General features: G+C 34.9%; 1 protein-coding gene across 3 annotated transcripts in view; it reads left to right on the top strand.

The window, feature by feature from the left end:
• SEC23A (SEC23 homolog A, COPII coat complex component) overlaps nucleotides 1-21080 on the top strand; it is a 65656-nt gene that overhangs the window by 616 nt on the left and 43960 nt on the right. For all 3 annotated transcript variants that reach the window (XM_061159196.1, XM_061159195.1, XM_061159197.1), the window contains exons 2-9: nucleotides 3369-3610; nucleotides 4989-5046; nucleotides 5277-5363; nucleotides 6267-6503; nucleotides 7697-7776; nucleotides 8961-9105; nucleotides 15238-15396; nucleotides 17610-17725. In XM_061159196.1, coding sequence (XP_061015179.1) covers nucleotides 3390-3610; nucleotides 4989-5046; nucleotides 5277-5363; nucleotides 6267-6503; nucleotides 7697-7776; nucleotides 8961-9105; nucleotides 15238-15396; nucleotides 17610-17725 — 1103 coding nt within the window. In that variant the 5' untranslated portion in view covers nucleotides 3369-3389. The remainder of the gene's footprint in view (nucleotides 1-3368; nucleotides 3611-4988; nucleotides 5047-5276; nucleotides 5364-6266; nucleotides 6504-7696; nucleotides 7777-8960; nucleotides 9106-15237; nucleotides 15397-17609; nucleotides 17726-21080) is intronic.

Raw genomic sequence — 21080 nt, 5'->3', positions numbered from 1 at the left:
AGTTTGGCCTTGGGAGTTAAAGGGGAGAAGGAGAAAAGTGCCAGCTAGAGCTCACACCTTGGGCCTTGATTACAAATAGATTTCAGTTTTCAGATTGGACCCATCTTCCGTACTTCCATTCGGCCCTAAGTGTTTTCCCGTTTTGGTGGTAAGGGAAAAGTCATCGTAAATCCGCTTGGAATCACTGGAGTGAGTTTATGTTGAATCCGTGTTTTCACTGGAGCTTCCTCAAGGTCCAAGCCTCAAAGTCGTGGATAACCAGCCAAGTGAACTTGGTTAAAAGAAGTTTTAGATTTAAATATAGATGTATGTTAAGTCTTCCTTTTTTGCCTTCTCCAGTAGTCTAACAGACATCATTTTAGAAGTTCAGTTATTTTTAATTGGCTCAGCATTTTAGATTTGGAAGGGGCCTTGTAGTTTTCCAACCCAAACCTCTCATCTTACTGATGAGAATTTGAGGATCTGAGAGATTAAGCTATTTGTGCAGCATAATAAATCTAGTCGTGGGAAGTAGTTGAAGACACTTCAATTGAGGATTTTAGGACAGAAAAGTGGGAAAGCCACATTTAATTGTCTGTTAACAGATACATCTGTTTGGAAGGAACTCAAATTTTACTTACAATTTACAGTTTTTTCACTTAGCTATCTATAAAATGGCTAATGGGCATATATCTGATGTGCTAGGTTACAGTGACTTAATGTTTCTTTACTTTTAGTTATACCGTGAAAAAGTATTTAGAGTAATTCCCAATTATTATAAGTTGTGCTGAAAAGGAGACATTTCTTTAGAATGGTCTTTTATGTTTTGTACCACTTAATAAAATGTAATGACTAGTCAGTCTATTTTCTGCATCCTAGTTTAGTGTTTGAATCAAAATTTTTTAGTTTTATGCTTTTATAGAGACAATACTAGGGGAGAGAATGCTTATCAAATAATGCCATTTCATAAAGAGCTGGTTTGCAAAAGGACTTTATTTCAGATATGATGTTGTTGAGTATGGGACCAAGCCTGGCAGCATTTGTTCTAGAGTGAGTGATTTTAAGATTAATTTCTCCCTAGGAAAGGTGAGGGAATTTGGGGAGGTGTTTTGCTTATCTTTGTAATCAGACCAGTTAAGAAGAAAAACGTGGGACATTTTTCAGACTACTGTTGAAAAGTGATAATGAATAAATAGATGTGATTTAGAGAACAAATCGGATCTTAGAGCAGAGCGATTGAGAGGACAAACAGTGAGGAAGAGGAGGGGAATTGTACTCAAATATCAGTCAGGTGATACTCAGTATGTCTCAATAAAAAGTAAGGATGTGGAGTTACAATCCAGGCTTGTTACCTCTTGTAGAAACTTATACCTGGCCATTGCCTGTGTGTAGATGTCTTCATGATAAGTTTCATAGAGCCTTTCTCTACCAGCTTCCATGCTTTTAAATTAAGCCCTGGAATCCTAAGGAGGTGATTCTCAGGACCTCTTTATACTCTTAAACATTACTGAGGATCCTGAAGAAAAGAAAAGAAAAAAAAAATAAGTCGCTCAGTCACGTCCTACTCTTTGCAACTCCATGGACTATACAGTACATGGAATTCTCCAGACCAGAATACTGAAGTGGTAGCCTTTCCCTTCTCCAGGGGATCTTCCCAACCCAGGGATTGAACCCAGGTCTCCTGCATTGCAGGAGGATTCTTTACCAGCTGAGCTAGGCTTAATAGAAGACAGGTGGATTTTCAGATCTACTTGCTGTCTGTTTTGATATGTTGTCTGGTTGAATTGTATGAAGGAAATCTGGCCTCACATAAACACATAGTTGGAAAACTCTTATTGTTTCCTATGCTAAAACTGAGGTTGGCATCTTCTAACTCCCCTCTGATTATCCTTGACCTTTGTTTTATCATTATCTTTCAACAGCCATGTTTTTCTTGAATGCTTATATTTTTCTCAAAGCTGTCTCCTATATTTAGCTTTAAAATAATCTTTTCTAAACAAATCTAGTTATCTTAGGATTTCTCTCTACCCTTTGTCAATCGTTGAAAAATCCATGATTGCTTTTGCTTAGTATAAGATTCCCTAGTTGTCTCTGAAATTCTGATAGGAGGAATTACAGTGTCTAATTTTTATTTTCTTATTATATTTTCAATTAGGATATAATTTGACTAATAACATTCTTATTTCTTTTAAAGAAGGGAAAGTTCCTAGCTGTTTAAGATACTTAGATTTGTTAAGCATCAGTTTCTGTAATTTGTATTATCAAAATATATTTGAGCATTTTTCTGAAAACTGTTATATCTAATAATACCTTTTCTTCCCTCACTTATATTTTAGAATCAGTTCCTCATCCCATCATTGTTCTTAGCAACTTCAGCATCCGTGCTGGCTCTGTTGGTACCCTACCTTCATAATTCTTCAATTCTTGATGCCATTCATCCCTCCCACAAATCTTTTAGCCAGCCAGATAGTACTTGAGATTCTATCTTCTTAGACCTTTAAATTTTATAATTTCCCTCCATCACTAACCACTGCTGCAGTTTGAGAGCATGAGATAGACCTGTTGCCTAGGTAGGAGAGCTGGCATCCTAGTCAAGCAGTTAAAGAATAACAAGATGAAGATGTCTTTTGATACCGGGCCCTAACCAGAATGGCATCTCCCTCTTCTGGTAGTGAGTTTAAATGATTATATTGAAATTATGTATCTCAAATTAGAGTTTAAAATGCTCTCATAAGTTGGAATGTTAGAAGTATTCTGAATTGTTTCTGCAAAAGAAATAAATGATGTATACATCACATGGAACACTTATGTATTTTACTACTTATCATGTATTTATTTCTTGTGCCTCAAATGTCCTGTATTAGTATGATAAAAAATTGCCTGTCTAAAATAGAAGTACCTCTTTTAGAAAAATCTTTTTGTTGTGTACTCTTAAGCATTATCTTTAGCAAGTTTAGTGGAAGCTTACTACCTTCTGGGTAGAAAAGCATGTGAGTTTTAGAATTTAATATTTTTGACAATCTGTTTATTAAAACGATGTAACTCACAAGGCTGATACAAAAAACTTAGGACTTGGATTTTCCCCATTTTTGACTTAAATCAATAGGACATCAATTTTATCATTTATTATTTTTTCTGTAGTTTTTTTCAAGAGTGAATGAAAAAAGGATAAAATACCTCACTTGGGGCTTAATGAGCTTTGGGTTCTGTAGAGCCATTCATTATTTTATTATAATTGAGGTCATTGTTCACTTACTAATTTTTTTCTGAAATAATTATTTTCTTTCGTTTATGATTTCTAATGGATGAGTATCAGTAGAACTGGGAAAAACATACTTATTTTGAATTTTCTTAATAAGATTTAAAAATATCTTTAAATTTTGTTTCAGAAATAAGAATCAAGCTCTACAATGACAACCTATTTGGAATTCATCCAACAAAATGAAGAACGAGATGGAGTCCGATTTAGTTGGAATGTTTGGCCATCGAGTCGATTGGAAGCTACAAGAATGGTCGTTCCAGTAGCAGCCTTATTTACGCCACTGAAGGAGAGACCAGATTTGCCACCCATTCAATATGAACCTGTTCTCTGTAGTAGGACCACTTGCCGTGCAGTCTTGAATCCTTTATGGTAATTAAAGCATATGGAAAACACTAAAGTGTCCCTATGATTTAAAAATGTAGTTTCTTTCTTGTTCATTTATATAAAATGTTTTTGTTTATAGTTGTTTTTTCAAGTTAAAGTAGAATCAGAGTTATAAAATTTTAGACTCATACTAGTTGTAGTGAGTTAAAAAAGAAACCAAATGCAAAACTGTTAGTATGTAAACTGTTAGATTCTATCAGTATTCTCTAGATACTGATGCTGGCTATCACCTCATTTTGTGTCATTTGAAAAGTCATAAATGAGTGGTATGGTGTTTAAAAAATGTTATGATTTCTTGTTATATAAGCCAGACTCTGAAGAATCACCTTTTATTCCTCTTTCTACTCCCTCTTTCCACTCAATCCACTGGCAAATCTGGTGGATTCTGTCTCAAGAACATTATTGATCCTGTCTCTTACTCTCATTCTCTGCTAGTACATGGTGCTTCAAAAGATGGTGATCTTTTCTTGGGTGGTTTTGTTATCCTCCTAACTGTTCTTCCTGTTTCCATTCTTGCCTTTCAGTAGTCTCTTCTCCACCCAGAAGAGTGGAGAATTAAACTTATAATGAAAAATCCAAACCCCTTATCAAGACCTATAAAGCTCTATATAATCTAGCCTGTATATATTTCTGCCTTCATCTGTATCATCCATTTTCTTCATTTCACCTACATTACACCTTATCATCTTTCTATTCTTGGATATACCTAACTTATTTCTACCACAAACTGTGCAGTAGCTGTACATGCTGCCTGGATTGCTCTGCCCCCAGATTTTCCTGTAACCGGTTTCTTTTCATTTCAGTTACATTTTAGTTGTTTATTAATGAAGGCTTTCCTTTAAAGTTGCCCTCCCAAATAACATTCTCATGTCTTGCTTTGTTATCTTTAGTTTTTATTACCACTATCTAAAAGTATCTTCTGCATTTATGCATGTATTGTTTATTGTCTTTCACTTCTAGAATATAATAAGCTTTAAGATAGTAGGACCTTTGATCTCATTTACTTATCATCAGCACCTAGAATAATGGCCTTCAATAACTGTATATATTTTTATTGAATATGCGTTTTCTAGAGCTGAGTTTAGAAGTTACTGAGTCACTTGGAGAAAAAAAATAGTATTATCTTAATTTATTGTTGGTATTTGCTGTATATTAAAAGTTACAATATATTCATTTTGGTGAGCGTGTATGTGTTAAAAGTATGAATTAAATATTGGCAACACCTAAAAATACATGGCTTTTAAAGATCGCTTTCACTGTCAATTTGAATTAATTCATTTCAGAAAGAAGTTAATTTTATTCAAATTGGAATTACTGCACAGTTTAGCTGAATCATGAGCTATTGTATCTTTTCTTAAAACAGTCAAGTGGATTATCGAGCAAAACTCTGGGCTTGCAACTTTTGTTATCAAAGGAATCAGGTAAGAAAGCCCCCAGTGTAGATGTTAATGCTGTAATACTAATGCTGATCTATATATGCAGGAAAATACATATTTAAAAATAAAGATTAATTTTTTATAGGATTAAATAAATAAGTGATTAAAGTATCTATTTTTAAGTAATTAAGTGATCAGGAAATACTTCTTTACAGTTTAAAATTTCATTACTTGGTAATAATTTCTTAAAATATTTTGCTTTTTTCTACCTGTAGTTTCCACCGACTTACGCTGGTATATCTGAACTGAATCAGCCTGCTGAACTTTTACCTCAGTTTTCTAGCATTGAATATGTAGTTCTGGTAAGAACATAAGAGTAACTCTTTAAGAAAGTTTAAAATATCTAGTAATTTAGCAGTACTTTATACCAAAATAATTATTCAGTTGAGCTGACTTAAAAGGTTCATTCTTCATTCTCACATTGAATTGATTGAGCATTTCAAAGGTAGAACTGTCAAGGTCAGTTTGAGCAAGGTAATTTCTATTGTAGTTATTTGAAAGGTGGCCAGGATTTTGGGCGGGGAGGTTTGATTTGCTATATTGAGTAGGTCAATAAATAGTAAAGAATCAATTTTGCTTTGTAGTTGGAAGGTTAGTTACAGATACTTGGTCAATATGATACTGGAGCTTAATGATATATCCCCAAGTCTAATGATGAAATTACTCTTGAATTGGTTCTTGTTAGGAAAATAATTTTTCTTCCCTTTCTGAACAGCTTTACATAGTTTATTTTAATACTTAAGTATTAAGGTAATATCTTTTATGAATGTTGTAGAGAAAGCAGAATATGACTCACTTGAGCCTGTCAGTAATTTGTCCACTCTGACTAGTTTCCAGTTCCTTTACAATGCAATTCAGATTAGGTAATTATTTTATAAAAATAACCTGATTTTGCTGTTAAGCTTTAAAGTTACTGTTTTCTTATTTTAAAAGAAATGCTTGTAAGAAATCAAACTTCATGCAGTTAAGTAAAATTGAAAGTGAAAGTCCCCTTCGTGTAACATAACTAATGTTCATAAAGTTAATTTTTCACTTGATGATGTATTAGATATAGAATCTGTTTCATTTGTAAAATGGCTTTATTAGAATTCCATTGTTAAACATATAATACATTATTTAATTAGTCCTCTATTGATTATCCTGTGTATTGAGCTGAAGTGTTATACTTTTAAAACATTTTTTTTTATCACAATGTTTTTTAAAAGCGTGGTCCTCAGATGCCCTTGATATTCCTCTATGTGGTTGATACTTGCATGGAAGATGAAGATTTACAAGCCCTGAAAGAATCTATGCAGATGTCACTAAGCCTTTTACCACCTACAGCTTTGGTTGGCTTAATTACTTTTGGGAGAATGGTGCAGGTTCATGAACTTGGATGTGAGGGCATTTCAAAAAGCTATGTCTTCAGAGGAACAAAAGATCTGTCTGCCAAACAACTGCAGGTAACAAGAATGGTGGTTTGCCTGTCTCTGCATATCTTTCTATGTACGTCTAAAAATGCCTTCTAGGTAGATGCTTCCAGAAAATGTTATGAATGACTAACATAGTTGTCTTAAAACAAAGCCTTTAAACTTAGTGTTGGCCTCAGCTTTCTTTCGTTTGCCTCACGCTGTAATCATAGAGATTGAAGACCCTTCACCTTTGAAGTATCTGTAAAATTTGGAGTGAAACTGAAGCTCTTTTACCAAAAATCTGAAGGCTTGTAGAAGAGTCATGCTGAGACTGCGAGGAGGCAGCCACACAGTGTTATCTCTTGTTTCTTTGTGTGTCACTTAGGAGCTGAACACTTTGTGTTTGGCAAGGGGAGATATTTTAAGGCTTGAGAGTTAATAGGTGAACCGTGAATATATGTATTTTTTCATACACTGGGATATTTTTGTTTTTGCAGCAAATTAAAGCCTTGTCTTCCAAGGCAGGGAATTATGTGCAACATACTAGGATTATCTTGGTATATTTTTCAAAATCTTTTTCTGTCTAGATATTTTGATAGATCATGAGAGATATTCATATTACTTTAAATGAATATGTTCATCAATTGGAAGATAGTTGAGAGGGCAGAGAATGTTCATGTAAGTCAGAGAATTAAAAATCATAGGCATGCAAGATGTTTATTACTTTATAATCCCCCTTTATACAATTCCTTATTGTCTATCCATCATATTTATTATTACACTTATTTAGCTAATACTTTAACTTTTGTTGGTTTTGCTAGATTTAAATTTCCATATAGTCAGGGACTATTTATATTTTTCACCATTACATACCTGGCCCATAACAGATATTTGAACTATTTAGCTGCTGAAAGGAATAAATGAATACAAGTTAAGAATACAGACATTCAAGTTACACAGTAATTTATTTTGACTATTAATTAGAAATGAAGTATTCTGAGCCCGTTTCCCCCTTCTTTGCTCACATAGCACTTTGTACTTTGCTCTCTTATGACGTTTATTTCATTGTATCACTGTTTACCTGACAGTCTGCCCACTTGGAACTTTTGCTTTCAAGGGAAGAAATTTTGTGTTCTTTATTTTTGTGTTTCTAATGCCTGTGGAAGCACCTTCCATGCCATAAATAGTTAGTACATCTTTGTAGGAGTAATTAAACGGACATCACAGAAATAATCTCTTTACAGGAAATGCTGGGGCTCTCTAAAGTACCAGTTACTCAAGCAACACGTGGTCCTCAGGTGCAGCAGCCACCGCCTTCCAACAGGTAATAAATATGGCAAAAAGAACCTCACAGTTTTACAGTTAATGCATCTGTCTTCACCCTTAACTTACACACAGGCCGTCAGTGATACAATACTGTTAAATATTTTTAGGAATATAAATACTGAATTAGTATACTTTTTAAAGAGTTGAGGTAACATCACATCGCTGAAATGGTTGGTTTTTCATCATTACAATGTAAGGAGTTACTTTAGTTTTGATACAGTCTTTAAAAATTTTTTTTTAGTGTTGGAATATATATATATATATTTTTTTAATTTATGTGGGGCATTTTATTTATTTATTTGTTTGGATGGTACTGGGTCTTTGTTGTTGCATGGACTTTTCTCTAGTTGCTGTGAGCAGGGGTTACTCCTCAGTTTCAGTGCAAGGGCTTCTCACTGTAGTGGCCGCTCCCATCGCAGGGCACAGGCTCTAGCGTGTACGGGCTCAGTAGTTGCGGCTCCCAGGCTCCAGAGCACAGGCTCAATAGTTGTGGCATAGGGGTTTAGTTGCTCTGCAGCATTGGGATCTTCCTGGATTTGGAATCAAACCTGTGTCTCCTGCATTGCCAGGCAGATTCTTTACCACTGAGACACCAGGAAAGCCTCTGGAATACAGTTTTGATATATTCTTGATTTTTCTATTTTTAAGTTCAAAAACCTTAATTTTTGTTCTTGGGAGGGCAGCCAAGCAAAAATAGGGCCCCATAAGCTTTTTACTTTACCTTCTTACCTTTATGGGTAGCTTTTTCTGCTAAACTTACTGATCAGAGGTGGTATTAGTAAAATAGAGTTGATGCATCTTCTCATAATTAATTCAGTAACTTTAAAACTTACTAGATTGGTAAATGGAAGATGCAGTCTCAAAGTAACACTTGGTTTGAGTGTTTTCTTTATAGTAGTTGTACACACGGAGTTCCTCAGCGGTAAACAGTATCACTTGGGAGCTTACTTGAAATGCAAATTCTTGGTCACCACCCCAGACCTACTGAAACAAAACCCTGGAACCAGCAGTCTGTCAGTACAAACCCTCTCACCGATTCTGATATACACAAAAGTTTGAGAACCATTTGGTCTGCCATGTATTCAGCTGCTTTTTCTGTTTTTAAGAAAGTGGACAATTTGTTTCTTAAACCTTCACCCACAAACATTTATCAATGGCTTTTTATTTTGTTTTGTTTTGTAGATTCTTGCAGCCAGTACAGAAGATAGACATGAATCTCACAGACCTTCTGGGAGAACTTCAGCGAGACCCCTGGCCTGTACCACAGGGAAAGAGACCTTTGCGTTCCTCTGGGGTGGCACTTTCCATAGCTGTAGGACTCCTTGAGGTAGTGACAGCAACTTTATTTTGGAATGTAAATATGTGCATGTATGTGTGGACTGATATGCACAAGATGATACTGGGTGGAAAAATCAGGTCACGGGACAGCACATACATGATTTTGTTTAAAGTTTGATCTGTGGTATATCCTTTTGTGTGTAGAGAAGCTTCTGGAATGATGTTTTCCCAAATGTTAAGAGTGGCGGGATAAGGAGAATTTTACTAAATACAATTTGAAAATTTTAAACTTGATATATCTTAGCTTTATATTAATAATTAGAAGAGTTTTTGTTAAAAAAAGTTTTTTTTAAAATTTGAAATGTTAACTAGAAAAGTTGCAAAGGACTTTTTTCTCTGAACTATTTGTGATTAAGTGATGTTCCCAATTCCATGAATACTTTAGATGTATTTTCTATAAACTGAGATATTCTCCTATATAACCACAATACAACTTTTAAAATCAGGTTTTAAAATATGTGATATATATATCAGTGTATATATACTGATGTTTTATACAATACATGACACTGATGTATTGTTGTGTTGTTGTTCAGTTGTAAGTTGCATCTGACTCTTTGCGACCCCATGGACTGCAGCACACCAGGCTTCCCTGTCCTTCACTATCTCCAAGAGTTTGCTCAAATTCATATCCATTGAATTATACAATACATAGCACAGATATATTACTGCCATCTAATTCTCAGAACTCCTTCAAGTTTCACTGATTATCTCAATAACTTTTTTTTTGCTTAAAAGATTTGATTCAGAGGCATGTAGTGATTGGGTTCCCAGGTGACACCAGTGGTAAAGAACATGCTTGCCAATGCACAAGACATAAGAGACGGAGGTTTGATCCCTGGGTCGGGCAGATCCCCTGGAGAAGGGCATGGCAGCCTACTCCAGTGTTCGTGCCTGGAGAATTCCATGGATAGAGGAGCCTGGTGGGCTACAATCCATGGGGTCATAAAGAGTTGGACACGACTGAAGCAACTCAGCATGCATGCACGCACATGTAGTGATTATGTCTGTTTAGTCTCCACTTGAGTACATTTCCTCAGCCTTCCTTTACTTTCATGACCTTGGCATGTTGGAAGATTCAGGCCAGTATATAGAATATCTCTCAAATTAGGTTTGTCTTGATGGTAGCCTTACAATTAGATTGAGGTCTTGCATCTTTGGCAGGAAGATCACAGAAGTGATCTGTTCTTTTTATAGCCTATCAGGTGACAAATGATTTTTATTTGCCCTATTATTGATGATGATCACTTTGATCATTCATTAAAATGTGTCTGGCAGAAGTCTCCACTGTAAAATTATTCTCATTTCTCTTCCCTTTATGATTAATAAACATTAGATGGTGAGGATCTTTAAAACCATGAAAATATCCCATTCCTCATCAAACTCTCAGTTTATTCATTTATTTATTAATATCACTGTGGATTGATGGTTTCCTGTTTTATACGAGTTATAATCTGTTACTTTCAGTTTTTTTTTTCTTTTAACTTTCTAGTTTGACATAATTCCAAACATATGGAAAAGTCACAAAAATCGTTTAAAGAATTCCTTTATATCTTTTAACCAGATTCCTCAAATAACATTTATTACGTTTGATTTGTCCTTCTCTTTCTAGATAATTATATAGATAGTGAAACTATTTGAAAGTAAGTTACAAATATGTCCTTTTACTTCTAAGTACTTTAGTGTGTACTTCTTAATTACACAAGAACATTCCTTTTATAATGCAGTTCATTTAACAGTCATGAGATAACATTGATAGAACACTATTTTCCAAATCTTTAAACTTTATTCAGATTTCACCAGTTATCCTAATAATACTCTATTGTATTCAGTTGTCGTGTCTCTTTAGTGTCCTTTATTCTAATAGTTCCTCAGTTTTTCTTTGTGTTTCGTGACATTAATATTTTTTAAGAGTACAGTCTAGTTATTTTTTTTTATTTTAATTTTGAAATTTTTAATTGTAGGACAATGGCTTTATAATGTTGTTTTAGTTTAGGCTAGTTATTCTGTAGAATGACTTTCAATTTGAGTTTATCTGATCTTTTCTCATGAGTAGATTGAGATTTTGCACTTTTGGCAGGAATATTGCAAAAAAAAATGCAAATACTGATTTGCGATCTGCTTAGTGGAGCATCTCAGGAAGTCCATGATGTGACGTTAACTTATTTTATTTCTGCTGGTTTATTTAGCTTTGATCACTTGGTCAAAGTAGTTTCTACCAGGTTTCTTCACTGTAGCATTATATTTTTCCCATTGTAAGTATCTAATGGGGAGATTCCTTGTGTACTCATCAAACTTTTACCCAGTAGTTTTAGCATCCATTCTTGATTCTTGCTTGATCAATTATTATTGTGTGGGGGGCTAAATAGTGACTAATTCCATCATTTCTTCTACATTTATTGACTTTCTACTTGAGGAAGAGTGTTCTATTCTTCATTTATATGATTATATCAATGTGATATTCTTATTTATATGATTATATCAATGTGAATTCTTATTTTATCCAATGGATTATATTCCTTTACTGTCATTATTTATTTTGAAAATCAAATTGTCCAGATTTGGGCAATGGGAGCCCTTTGAGGCTGGCTCCTGGGTCCTTATTATATGTCCTCATCATTGTTTGAACATTTACTTGCTTTCTAGTACAGTAAGATGTTCAAGGCTCATCTTACATGTTCCCTGCCCTTGACCTGAAATCAGCCATTTAAAAGCCCTGGTTTCTTTTAGCTCTGTTTCTTTTTGAACAAAACCATGCTTCTACTTCTGCTTTATTGACTATGCCAAAGCCTTTGGCTGTGTGAATCACAACAAATTGTGGAAAATTCTTAAAGAGATGAGAATACCAGACCATCTTACCTGCCTCCTGAGAAATCTGTATGTAAGTCAAGAAGCAACAGTTAGAACCAGATGTGGGACAAAAAACTGCTTCCAAATTGGGAAAGGAGTACATCAAGGCTGTATATTGTCACCCTGCTTTTATTTAACTTATATGCAGAGTACATATAGTGCCAGGCTGGATGAAGGACAAGCTGGAATCAAGATTGCCGGGAGAAATATCATTAGCCACAGATATACAGAGGACATCACCCTTATGGCAGAAAATGAAGAGGAACTGAAGAGGTTCTTGATGAAAGTGAAAGAGGAGAGTGAAAAAGTTGGCTTAGAACTCATTATTCAGAAAACTAAGATCATGGCATCTAGTCCCGTCACTTCATGTCAAATAGATGAGGAAACAATGGAAACAGACTTTATTTTTTGGGCTCCAAAATCGCTGCAGTTGGTGACTGCAGCCATGAAATTAAAAGATGCTTGCTCCTTGGAAGGAAAGCTATGACCAGCCTAGACAGCATATTAAGAAGCAGAGACATTACTTTGCCAACAAAGGTCCATCTAGTCAAAGCTATGGTTTTTCCAGTAGTCATGTATGGATATGAGAGTTGGACTATAAAGAAAGCTGAGTGCCGAAGAATCGATGCTTTTGAACTGTGGTGTTGAAGACTCTTGAGAGTCCCTTGGACTGCAAGGAGATCCAACCAGTCAATTCTAAAGGAGATCAGTCCTGAGTGTTCATTGGAAGGACTGATGCTGAAGCTGAAGCTCTCATACTTTGGCCACCTGATGTGAAGAACTGATTCACTGGAAAAGACCCTGATGCTGGGAAAGATTGAAGGCTGGAGGAGAAGGGGATGACAGAGGATGAATGGTTGGATGGCATCACCGACTTGATGGACATGAGTTTGAGCAAGCTCTGGGAGTTGGTGATGGACAGGGAATCTGGCATACTGCAAGCCATGGGGTTGCAGAGTTGGACACGACTGAGTGACTGAACTGATGGTTCATGTGTTCACTGTTACCAGAATGTCAGTGCTTTTATGTCCTAGTGAATAGAGCTAAGAAGTAGATATGTATAAGAAGAAGATAAGTAGATATATCTATATGTATGTTTCCCTCTCTCTATAGCTGTATATTTATATACATACACACATACCCATATAATTAAGTGTATGTGTACATATGTGTGCATATATTTACACATATATCTACATTCCCCTGCAAACATCTATGTCTATCGCTATTAAAACCTTAAACACTATATATATTAAAAACCAAGAGTTCTTTCAGATGTATCTAATTCCAATTTAGTACCACAGGGTTTATTCTGTCCTTCCCACTTTGCATATTTGTAACTCCTTCTTTGACCGTGAGAAGCTGGCTGTGACTATTCAAAATATATTTACTTGTTTGCTCAGTCCTAGAATACAGATAGACTAGTTTTAGAATTTTTAGCTCAGACCTCTGAAAAATGCCTAGGAATTAGGGCTCAAGGTTTATTTAACATTCTGAGGATATATGAGACAAAATATACTATACTCAAAAGTGAACCGGGTTAGTTATCCATACCCTCCCCCCACTTCATGTGGTTATGTTTTTCATTTGTTGCACATTCTGTACATTTCTTTTTTAGAAATCCCATTCTTGTTTTGCATGTGTGTATATGTATAGTGAAACATTAACATGCTTCCGAATCAAAGTTGTACAAAACTATGTATTGAGAGTAGTGTCAGTCCCTTTGTTGTATGAAATTTGTCTTCTAGTAACTTTCTTAAGAAGATGTAAGGGTACAGAATTTCATAAACTGTCTAATGTTTAAACACTTTTTCTGTGGCTTTTTTATAGTTGAAGGATAACTTGGCAGGATATAAAAAGCCTTGCTTCTCACTTTCTATCTGGTAGTTTTTGAAAATGATGCTCTGTTGTTTTCTTGCTTTGATGATTTTGAGAAGACTGATGCCAGTCTAATTCTCATGCCCATGTAAATTATTTGATCATTTTGCTTGGAGATCTTGAGGAATTTATCTTTATTATCTTAATAGCATTAGTAGAGTGTCTTGTGGGTAAATTTTCTCTAGTGTCTGGTGATCCTTTTTTATATGTGTATTCAAATCTTTCGTTTCTATAAAGTTTTCTTGTGTCATAGTTTTAAGTGTTAGTTTTTTTCATTGTTTTATCTTCTTTAAGAACTACAGTTATACATAAATTGGATCTTTGCCTGTTTTCCATTTCAGCCGCTTTGTCTCTGCTCTTTTATTCTTCTTTACTTCGTTTTTATGCTCTTGGATATTTTCTTGCTTTTCTTTAGTTTCCTTTAAGTTTTCATTTGAATCTGGCAGTTGTTTTATGCTGGTTGCTAGCTCCCTTCTCTTTTTCCCTGTACTTTTCCCCAAACTGCCCTTGCTCTGTGTGAAGGTTTGCATGGGAGATAGCTCACTGGGACTTAGTGCTTATTTTTTTCCTTATAAGTAATTCAAAGTTTAAACATTTTTTGTGTTCTAGTTATGAAGATGTGTGGTTTGTATACTTTTATTTGTTCTTCTTTACTGATGTTTCAGCTTTACATGATTGCTATTACATCAGGAAGATGATACCCAGGATGAAAAGAGTATTTTTATTTATTAATCTAGTTTAAGAAAGTTATACAAGTAATAAGTATACCTAATAAAAACATTCAAACAATATATAAGGATATATGAAAATGAAAATTAAAAGGCAGTTTTCCTTGCTCTTCCCTAGATTTGTTAAGTATGTGGTTTTTAAAATTATTATTAAAGTTTATGTCACTTACATTCTTTTCTGCACTTAATCTTAGCCAAAAGCCTGAGAAGTGATATATTCTTTTCTGAATGTAATGAATAAGTAGCTTGAAAATGCACTCTGAATTTTTATTCAATAACTGCTTACAGAAATTAAAAATGAAAGCATTTTGAATATGGTATTATTCATTACTAATGTGGAACAAATAGAGTGCCCTATTTTCTTCTTTCCCTACTCCTTCCCGTCTGTACTAGTTAAGCAGGAGGAACAACCTTGCTTATAGGGATCAGGTTTATAGATAATTTTAAAATTAGAAAAATAAAATAAGGAAAACATGGTTATTAGAATAGAATTTCAAAAGAAAGATATTAACATCTTGTGTTTAAATTTTGTTTTAAACATTTGATCATTCTTGAAATATGTGTGCTTTCCTGTTGTTTAGAAAGAATATATCAAAATTCACTATCGGAAATGTATATCCATGTTTCCCTTTAAACTCTTCTCATGGGTTACTTTTTCCTGATAGTGTACATTTCCCAACACTGGTGCTCGTATCATGATGTTCATTGGTGGTCCAGCCACTCAGGGGCCTGGAATGGTGGTTGGAGATGAATTGAAGACACCCATAAGATCATGGCATGACATTGAAAAAGACAATGCCAAATATGTCAAAAAGGGAACTAAGGTAAGTTTTATTTTTAAGTCTTTTTGCCTTATTAGAAAAATTCATTTGATGAAGGAGGAGGAATATAATTACTTGATGATAAATCCGATATTGTGGTGAACCTATAAGCTGCCGTTCCGAATTAGAGAAATAGTCTTTTTTTCCTTGATAACTTAGGGTATTTTATTTTCTGGTTTTAAATATTTAAAAACTTAATTTTGTTGTTTAGTTGCTCAGTTGTGTCCAACTCTTTGCGACCCTGTGGACTGCAGCACGCCAGGCCTCCCTGTCTATCACCAACCCCTGGAGTTTACTCAAACTCATGTCCATTCAGTTGGTGATGCCATCCAACCATCTCATCCTCTGTTGTCCCCTTCTTCTCCTGTCTTCAATCTTTCCCAGCATCAGGGTCTTTTTTTTTTTTTAATTTGTGAATAAAGCTTTTTTTGTGTTAACCAGAGTTTTCTATTCATTGTATTGTCGTGGGTTTTAACATTTAACAAGATTATCTTTCAGGAATCAGAGTTTGAATTTACAGCATGGTGACTATAAAATTAAATACTGAGGTCCATGCTTATGAAGCTAATTGGCACATAATGATCGATATAATGACATTTTAGTAATTCCAAATATGTATTTTTCTTCATTATTCAAATTCTTTTGTTTGCCTTCAGGCTGAGACTTTACAGACTGTTTTGCGGTCTGTAAAATACAGACTATTTTATACAGACTGTATAAAATATGTCCCAATATGGACACCTATGAAGGAAATCACAGCTACAAGAAGCCAGTTCTTTCTGATCCAACTGCTATTTTTCATCTCTTCTTTCTAGCTCAAGCTCTGACTCAGAGCTGCTTCTTTCTGAAACTTGCAAGCCTGTTACTTCCCTGGGAGGTGGTTCTTCTTAGGACTTGTAAGTGCCAGTGTCTGGTTCAGAGAGGTTGTCCTTACTAGGAATTTGGAAAACAGGGCTGCTTTTGATCCTGTGCCACCCCGAATGTATGAACCCAATCAGAGGTACCATAACAACCAGAACTTTGTAGTCTTTCCAGAAGTTCTGAAAGCTCATAGTACTTCAGCATCAGTGTACCCTTCTCCAGTCTACCTGCCACTGCCCTTAGGTTTCCTGGATCCTCTCTGAACACGCTCCTGCCCGCCGGCCCGCTGCCTGCAGCCTCCGAGGCTGCACCCCGCGCCGCCGCCCCCCCCCCCCGCCCCGGGTCTTTTCTTTTTTTTTTTCCCCCAGGGTTTTTTCTAATGAGTCAGATCTTTGCATCAGGTGGCTGAAGTATTAAAAACTTTAAAAATTTAATTTTTTAATTAAAAACTTAATAGTGAGCACCAGTAGGTGTCTCTTTAAAAGTTAATCCTGGGAGAAAACCTGTGTGTCTTTTTAATATTCATGTTAATGAACGTCTTTCCCATAAGGAAGAATTTCTTAAATTTTCCTATTTCTTGTTTCCAAGAGGCTGCCCTTTTTAGATGTGAGTATTATTCGTAATTTGAATAGTCCATCATTTTCTCATGAGTTGTTCTCTGTTCATGAAACTTCAGTTTTACCTGGGTTTGTGTCAGTACATTTTTACTACTTTTAATTCTTGACACCCTTGTATTGGTTCTGCTTGTTAATTCCCAACCATCCCCCCTTTAAAAAAAATTCTCTAAAGTTTACAATTTTAGCTTGGTTGTGCTATATTGTCTCATATTTTTTTTTGGTAGTCATTATTCAATTTTTAGTATGTAGTTAATAACATAATTTTTGTTACTATTAATGGATACTATTTTCCTGACACCTAACTTCTCTTTTGAGCTTAGAATGTTTCTTAGAGCTGCAAAAACAGTTTTATATTTGTTTATCTTAACACTTTTGTTATTGTCTCTCTGTTTTTGATGTTACTTGGGTATAGATTTAGCCAAGAAAAAGTTCTGTGTTGATTCTTCTATTATTTTTATGTATGAAGAGCAAGATGTTCACTATGCTTTTCTTCAAGGTTAACTTGATTGAGGAGTATAGAAAGAATAGCAGTTAAAGAATGTGAAAGTGCCAGACTTACTATAATGTATTGTATTATTTTATGAGGCATTATAGAAAATTAAATTAGGACAAATCACATTTAAATTATTATGGACTCTGAACATTTCTTAGATCATCTTGACCTATTAATGGCAAAAGAGTTATAGGATGATGAAGTTTGTACATTACTTTGATTTGATCTTAAAAATTCTGTTGTAGCATTTTGAAGCATTGGCTAATCGTGCTGCTACCACTGGTCATGTTATTGATATCTATGCATGTGCATTAGATCAGACAGGTCTCCTGGAGATGAAATGCTGTCCTAACCTTACCGGGTATGTATTCACATTTTTATATGTTTTACAATTATAAATTAATAATGAGAGTTTACAAATATAAACCAATGACAGTTTTGGAAAAAGTAACTGAGTCATCATCTGGCCACTCTCGGGCAACAGCTATTAAGTTCTTGATACTCCTTTCGGTGAGGCTCACTTTAAATTTTTTCTAAAATAAAGTTAAAAAGGCACAAGTTCTCTTTGAAAAGCTCATCTTGATACTCTTAAGTCATTGTTGTATTTTATTACTTTAGTGACTTTTGTGAAATTTAATCAACATACCATAAAATTTACCCATTTAAAGCATATAATTTATTTTACTTTCTTTTGGCTGTGCTGCATGGCATGTAGCATGTGGGATCTTAGTTCCCCGACCAGGGATTAAACCAGGGCCCTCTGCATTGGGAGCACAGAGTCTTAACCACTGGACAGCCATGGAAGTCCCTAAAGCATATGATTTATTTTTTTAGTATATTCTAACTATCAACATAATTTAATTTTAGGACATTTACATTATCCCAGCAAGAAACTCTGTACCCATTAGCAGTTACTCTCTATTTCTCCTTCCTTCCCCTCCCCTTTCAGCCTAAACAACCACTAAACTCCTTTCTGTCTCTATAGATTTGCCTATTCTTGATTAGGGGGAAGCCATTTTGTCCTTCTCCATTAAGAATAACATTAGCTGTGGATTTTTGTAGTTGCTTTTATCAGGTTGAATATTTTCCTATCCCTAGATTGTTGGATTTTACTTTGAGTGAGATGGGAAGTCATTAGTGAGTTTTCGGGAGAGGAGTGATATGATTTGACTAAATGTTTTAAAAGGGTCATTGATTTCAGTTGTCTTCAGCAGTGAGATACAGGAATACCAAGTGGTGGTATCACAGGTGGTGAGACATGGTTGGATTTTGGATATATTTAGAAGGTTGAAGATTTGCTGATAGGTTGGATCTGGGGTTTGAGAAAAGCAAATGAGTCTAGAAGGATTGTGCTGTTCCTTATTGAAATGGGTACGACTGGGAGGAAGAACAGTTGGGGAGAAGATTAGGAGTTCAGTTCTGAGCATGTTTGGTTTCATATGCCAGTAGACATCCGTTGGAAAAGTTGAGCAGGTAGTTGGATATTAGAACCTGGAAGGCAGAAGATAGGTCTGGATTTATATCTGTAGATATAAATGTGGGAGTTGCCAGAATAGTACAGATTTTTTTTAAAGTAGTAAAAGTGGATGAGATTATAAGATTGTGTAATTTATCACTGTGAAGGTCATTGGTGACTTTCCTAAGAGGTTGAAGGTTGACTTAGAATGAATAAGAAAAGGAACAGGAGAGGGGAGTGGGAGCAGCTGGTATAGACTAGAACTTCTCAGACTTTCATTTCACATTTACACATCAGCTGGATATCTTGGTAAAATGCAGATTCTGGGTTTAGTATGCATAGGATGGGACTTGAAATTCTGCTTTTCAAACAAGACCCTTGGTGATGCTAATGTTGATGGATCAAGGGCCACACTGACTAGGAAGGGTACAGACAGCTCTTGCATAAAAATTTGTTGTAAAAGGGAGCAGGTAATAAGAGTGCAGTATATGTTGCCATTAATTTAGGATGCTTAACTAGGTTTAGTATAACGTAGATCATTATAGATGGTATGTTTACAAAAGTAGAAAATCTGAAAGAATGTACATGTCGACTGTAAAATCAGTATGTTAGGTTGTCAAGACTTCTAAATCAGAGTCAGTGTACAAGCTTCAATTATATTTTTGTATACCAGTAACAAATACAGTAGACCCTTGAATACCATGAATTTGAACTGCACAGGTCCACTTATATATGGATGTTTTTTCAGTAAATATACACTGAATTACTGCACTGTCCTTAGTTGGTTGAATCTGGGGATGTGGAACTGTGGATACAAAGGGGTAACTAAAAAGTTTTACATAGATTTTTGACTGAGCATAAGGGTCTGTGTCCCAACTCTGGGTTGTTCAAGAGTCAACAGTAAAGAGCAAGCAAAATTTAACAATATACAATCTTTAATAGCATCAGAAATGACATAAATTAGGACTTTAGCAGTATCAAAAATAAAATTACTGTTGAGTACTTCCCTGGTATTTCAGTGACTAAGACTTCACACTCCCAATGTAGGGGGCCTGCTTTCAATCCCTGGTCCAGGAACCAGATCCTGCATGCCTCAGTGAAGACCTTGCACAGCCAAATAAATAAATAACATTGATTAATTACAGTTTTATTCTTTTGCCTAATTTAATTTTCGATTGTTTTTATTATTTAAAAACTGCTCAAAATGTTTTTATTATTTAAAAACTATACAAAATGTTTATAAATGTTTGTACTTATGTTTATGAGTATATGTGTCCTCATTTAATTTTTTATTAAAATTTTTTTAATCCCCCATTTATTGTAAACAGAAATTTTACATGCCTTCCCCTACTTTGCATTTTTTCCTACTTTGCATTTTTTACCCACATCTTGGAAATAGATTTATACAGTTGACTCTTGAACCATTTGAGGATTAGGGGAACTGACCATTTGCATAGTGGAAAGTCTGAATATAATTTTCAGCTAGCCCTCCATATCTGTGGTTCTTCCATATTTGCAGTTCTACATTCTCAGATTCAACCATCAGTGAATAGTATGGTTCTGTGTATTTACTACTGAAAAAAAAAAAAACCACACGTGTAAGTGAACCCATGCAGTTCAAAACCTTGTGTTGTTCAAGGATCAATTGTATATTACTCCACAGTGTGGATATAGCATATTTTATTCAGCTAGTTTAACAGATGATCATCTGGATTATTTCCAATCTTTTATTATTGTAAAAAGTACTTAAGTGAACAGACTTGTGTCTATATTTTGCTTTTTGTTTTTGTTTGCCCAGTGATCTTTGGGATGGATTCCTAACAGTGTGTTTGCTGGATTAAAGAGAAAATACATATTTAGTTTTGTTATATATTGTCACATTCCCTTGTGTTGGGGTTGTACCATTTTCCATTCCCATCAGCAATTATGAAAGTGCCTACTTTTGCCACAGTCTCCTCAACAGAATACATTGTCAGACTGCTTTGCTGATTTATTAGGGTGGAAATGGCATCTCAGATAGTTTCTGTTTGACAATTAATGTTTTTTTAAAACTTAAATTTACAGAAGTACGTGGTTATGGAAAAAAAAATTAACAGTATTTAAGTGCATAAAGTGAAAATGCTCCCGAAGTATCCCTGTATTCTCATTCACAGGGTTAAGTTTGATGTGGCACACAGAGACAGATACATGCATATACACATACACATGTAGATACTTGTTTTTAAAAATGAGAATGCGTGCCATTAACTCAGCTGTCTTC

The sequence above is a fragment of the Dama dama genome, chromosome 13, assembly GCF_033118175.1.
Source record: "Dama dama isolate Ldn47 chromosome 13, ASM3311817v1, whole genome shotgun sequence".
Lineage (NCBI taxonomy): Eukaryota > Metazoa > Chordata > Mammalia > Artiodactyla > Cervidae > Dama > Dama dama.
This window is presented reverse-complemented; position numbering and strand designations above follow the sequence as displayed.